At 39.3% G+C, this 5,165-nt stretch overlaps 1 protein-coding gene across 5 annotated transcripts in view; it reads left to right on the forward strand.

Annotated features, from left to right (window-relative positions):
• LOC112230328 (E3 ubiquitin-protein ligase SMURF2-like) overlaps nucleotides 1-3,064 on the forward strand; it is a 75,665-nt gene extending 72,601 nt beyond the window's left edge. For all 5 annotated transcript variants that reach the window (XM_042310798.1, XM_042310799.1, XM_042310800.1 and 2 more), the window contains one exon: nucleotides 388-3,064. In XM_042310798.1, the coding sequence (XP_042166732.1) occupies nucleotides 388-487 (100 nt within the window). In that variant the 3' untranslated portion in view covers nucleotides 488-3,064. The remainder of the gene's footprint in view (nucleotides 1-387) is intronic.
• Nucleotides 3,065-5,165: the final 2,101 nt, after the last annotated feature.

The raw sequence follows: 5,165 nt of genomic DNA on the forward strand, positions 1-5,165 counted from the left end.
TGCTCCACTTAGACACACAGATACACACTGCTACAAGAATGCTACTCCATACATTTAACAACATATTCTTAATTACAATGACTTGTCAATGAGGCAAAGCCATGTTATGAAAGGGTGTCCAATCTCCCAACTAATATGGTTTTACCGGTCTTAAATGCATGTCCAAATCCAATATTAATGTTTTGTATGTAGCACGGTTTAAAGAGAATTATTGAAATGCTTGTTGGCGTCAATTCATCCCGTAATGGATGGGTTGCCAACTGCCGATTTGACACGAAAATAAAATGGCATTCATTTATCGATGGATAAAGGTTCTTCAAAACTGTCCTTTCAAACCTAAAATGTCCTCCTCTCTCTTCCAAACTCTTTCTCTCCCTCTCTGTCCAGCTTTAACCGGATTGACGTTCCCGCCTACGAGCACTATGACAAGCTGTACGACAAGCTGCTGACAGCCATCGAGGAGACGTGTGGCTTTGCGGTGGAATGAGTGACACATCAGTGGGGAAGTGTGTGTGTGTGTGTGTGTGTGTGTGTCAGCGTGTGTGTATTTTGTGCGGTCAGCGCAGCAATACTATAGACTCTGCTGTCACCACGGGAACCCTGCAACGTTCAGGCACGCCCATGAGGATTGTGACCACACCCCTTTCTGCTGCCCAGTTCCCCAGGACAGTATGGAGACCGACTGCAGAAGGACAGAGACTGAGAGGCAGACCACACGGGAACCCTCTCCTCTCTCTCTCACTGCATTCTTTTTTTTTTTTTTAAATATCACTTCCCTTTTCAGCTGCTACAGAGGAGTGACGATTACATACCTTGAAACCCTGTGAGAATGCCAGCTTTTATTTAGTTTTTTAAGTTTTCTTTTTGTAATAGCTTGTATGTAATTATAATGGTGAAAGCCACAGAACAACCAGTTTTGTGTTGGACCGGGAGTTTTTCCTGACCGAAGAAAACTTTGGTCCCTAGTATGTGCGTTCCGTGAAAGCACTTTATCTTTTCTTTTTTTGTGGGTCGTCTGGTGCGATCGAATGCCAAGGTCCAGACTGCAACGAGAGTATTTTTGAGAAGTTATGTTGTCTTTGGCCTGGGGGAGAGAAATATGAAGGTCCACACTGAGTAGATGACTAGGGCCAGGGGGGTTCCTGACCATGAGCTAACCAGGAGAAACTAGGTCTTACTGATGACCAATACAGTCTCACACAGCTAACTTCCTGCCACCTCTTGACATCAAAAGCTAATAGACATGCTAACCCCGTCCAGCTACACATGGAGTAGACCTGTTGCGCTTTGGTGAAAGTCTGAGTTGAACTTAACGCTAAACATCATTATATCACACTGTACCTTTTAAATCACACCATAGAAATTCCTTATCAAACACTCAAAGTGGGTCGTTGTCTAGTGAGTGGAACTCTGTCCCAGGGACCAGGCTAGTTGAAAGCAATTCAAGGACGATGTCAGTGTTTTCAAAAGTGACATCCAACCTAAGATGGCAGGATGTTTTTTGCAGGATGTTTTTTCCAGTTGCCACTCTAGAGCACTTTACAAACTGAATGGCGACAAAGGACGTGCTTTCTTCATATTAAGTTCAAATGAATATACCACGTTTTATTCCAACCATACTGCATTCAATGGAAATATACAGATAAGAAAGTATATCTACCTGTAATTTTGAGTATATATGTGTACAAAAACATACCTATTTTGTATATGGCTTGTTCTTCTTTCTATTCATGTACATGCTAGCATGTTGGTGTTATCACAGACCTCTGTATTCTCAGGTGAAGTCATCTTTCTTTGTGAAGCTGACTTGTGGAAGGGGAGATGATCTTCTGGTTATGGAAGCCGTTGTCAGGTCAAACCCGTGACCCTCTCCTTGAATGCGAGCTGAGTGCATAACCTTTAACCTTTTGGCCACTAAGAGACTGAGGTTGGGCCCAGAGAGTGCTAGAGTTTTTAAGTCTAGAAGGGATACAGCTTTTGTCAAAATGGACGTTTCGTAGAATGAACCTAGCAGGTTATGAGAATTAGGTCAAGGTTAGGGTTAGCTAAAATGCATAGAAAAATCACCTTTTGACACGCTGTATACCATCTAGACATGACCCTAATAGAGCCTCTACCACAACCCTTGCATGAATGGACTTGTTTTTTTAAAAACAATATTTATTTGCTATTATTTTGTCCCTTCTGAGCAAAATGTGTGTTGACATGAGAAAAATTCTGTTGAATGTTTTTTTTTATGCTGCCTGTTTAATAGCAGTGGACGTGGACTATGACCATGGACTGTATTCACCTGCGTACATGCAAAATAAAATAGACCCAGTCCAGTGTGATCAAAGGTAAAGCAGATTCTCTTCAGAAAGACAATTATCAAGTATCCTAGAAATTGTGCTTTTGTACAGTATAAGATATTGTTCATGTGGTGGATCACAAGCAACCTTAATTTTACAGAAAATGAATAAAATGCATTAAAAAAACATTTTTTTTTGCACACGCAGACTTGTGTTGCCGTTATAATCAGCAACTTCCATCTATTTACAAAATAGTTAATGGACTGATTGACTTTTTATGTAGATATATACGCGTGTAGATATGCACACATAGAGCTCATGTCCAGTGCACGCACACAGTACTGTTTTCTGCTATCTACATCTAACATAATTGACTTTCACTCAGTTTCTAGATAATAGATCAGACCATATGGACTGTTGCTTCTTGTAGCATGCTTTGCCAGCCGAGCCCTGCGACATTTAGTCGCCGACCGGTGCAATTTCTCACGTGGTGTAAAACCCACTTTATTCGGTGTGTATGTAAGTATTGTGTGTGTAAATTAGTTTTCTTTTTGCTAAATTTTTGTCTGAAATTTTAACATTTTTATTTCTCATTTCAGTCTTTTGTATTTATTACAGTGTGTTCATAGTTTTTTCACATCAGCTGCTCTGTGAGCTTCAACTGACACTGTAAATAAGAAAAATAAAAGCGGAAATTATAAACCTCTTGTACCCTTGCAGAAAACAAGCAATAAACTCTATGCTGTTTGGAACTCACAGCATAATGTTTCATAGAATAAAGTGTTATGTTCTTTCCTAGGTCTCATAAAATGAAGGGAATTGGTAAGACATTTCATTTAAGTTACACCCAAAATGAGGGCCAATTATTTACCATGTAAGGCTCTCAATTTCAAAATCCATCCTCTCATCTGCAATGATTTGAAAAGACTTGACAGGTGAAAACAATGTAGTGGAAGCTCCATGAAGATGGCTTTCACCCGGGCTCATTTCCCAAAAGCATCATGAACTTAACCTTAACATGCTTTTGGGAAACTGGACCCTGGTCAGACCGGTGCACTGTACCAGGGACAGAACAGCTACCTGTGCTGGGTCCCTGGAACAAGTGGCCTTGACAGAACACAAGATTGATAAGTGATGTTCTCACGTCTATTTAATGTCAATTCATATAGGGGACATTTAGACCCGAGTTTACGTGTGTAAAATTGACTTTATTCCTATTTTAATGAACTTCTCTGTTCTAAATCACGGGTGGGAAATGCCAGTGCCAGCAAGGTAGGCATTTAGGTTGGAGAGCAAAGAAATGGAGGTGTGGCTGCTTGTGTCCACAGATATTCCCTATTCTGACCTTGATTTAATTCCACTTTTATACACAACCGTGAATAAGGTCAAGAACCTGCCAGTTTCAAGGGGGAAAAGCATCTACTTATTTTCTGACCACCATCTCCATGTACTAATTATATAAACTGATACTATTGATACTAGGTAGGTCAATGAGTAATCTATTTTAACCAGGGGATTGTAAATATAGGATAAGTGACAATTCTTAAAGATCTATTTTACCTGGAGATTAATGTTAATCTAGTCATGGCAGGCAGGGCTATTTATGCCTTTTTCCTACAGTGAAGTATGAAATGCTGTGTCATTATGCAGAATCCTTCATGTATGGCTTTATAATTTGTAGGGATTGAGACGCAAACCAAATTGGATGACAAGGAAAGTTGCAGCAAATGTAACCTTTGTGCTCTCTAGAATGTTTTAATCATATGCCTGCCAACTTTTCCAGTTATCTTTAATTTGTAGGCTAGAGCAATATGTTAAATATTCTTAGCCACAATAAGTAATAACCAGGTCGGGCAATATATTTAACAGACAATTGTGTTTGTTCCCTTCACTACATCATTTGATTTAACCTACCTTTATTTCTTTCCTCTGTAAACACGGTGACATCCTTGTGATTGAGAGTCAAGTAATAGTGGATAATAGTTAATGAAGGCCAAAAGCAAATTGTAGTAAAAATCAAATCGGGACCTATAGACTTATTAACCATTATGGAGCTCAAACCGTGACTTGGCACTTGCCCTCACAGTTTAATGATCAGTGCAGGAAATTAGGGTATTATACCAAACTATTATATAATTATGTAGGCATTAGGATTCATTCCCTAAAAATAAGTGTAAAAAGTGTTTTCACACATCTACCCATAGGTACTGAACGGAAACTAATATGTTTTCATGCTTATCTTTCTATATTCTGAACCATTCTCCATGGTTCTACATTCAAGTCTTGCACTGATCAAACTCTAATAAAAAAAAAAGGTACACCTTATTTAAATGGATTGTTTTAGAGATTTAAATAGAAAAAACCCCTCCCTGATCACTAATTGGTAGGACAACCAGTGGGTGTGCGCTGTTTGGGGTTTATTCAAACGTATTCGGTGTGCATAGGAAAGGCATACATTTCCTGATTATGAAATCGGACCCATACACCCTATTCTCATGGTACCTGGCCTTGTACACGCAGGATGTCTTTTTAACCATTGATTTGTTTGGTAGTACAGTAGTTTACTGGCAAAGGGAACCTTTACAGAATTCTGATTATCAACGCTCTCTGGTGTTGGAACAGTGTAGCGGGTTAGTTCAATAACCTAAAAACCGGACTAATAGGTCATTCACAGTACAATCAAAAACAATTCATCGACATTGTTAACGCTACGGGAGACAAATCCTGCATACCATTAAAAGGAAGAGATGGAATCAAAGAATCTTGTCCTGAGTTGCATCCAATTTTCACAATGGTCCCGTTTTGGTTGTGAAAGACAATTCACTGGAATACACATCTTTACCACATGACAAAATCAAAACGCCAGCACACAAAATG

This window comes from Oncorhynchus tshawytscha, linkage group LG32, assembly GCF_018296145.1.
Source record: "Oncorhynchus tshawytscha isolate Ot180627B linkage group LG32, Otsh_v2.0, whole genome shotgun sequence".
Taxonomy (NCBI): Eukaryota; Metazoa; Chordata; class Actinopteri; order Salmoniformes; family Salmonidae; genus Oncorhynchus; species Oncorhynchus tshawytscha.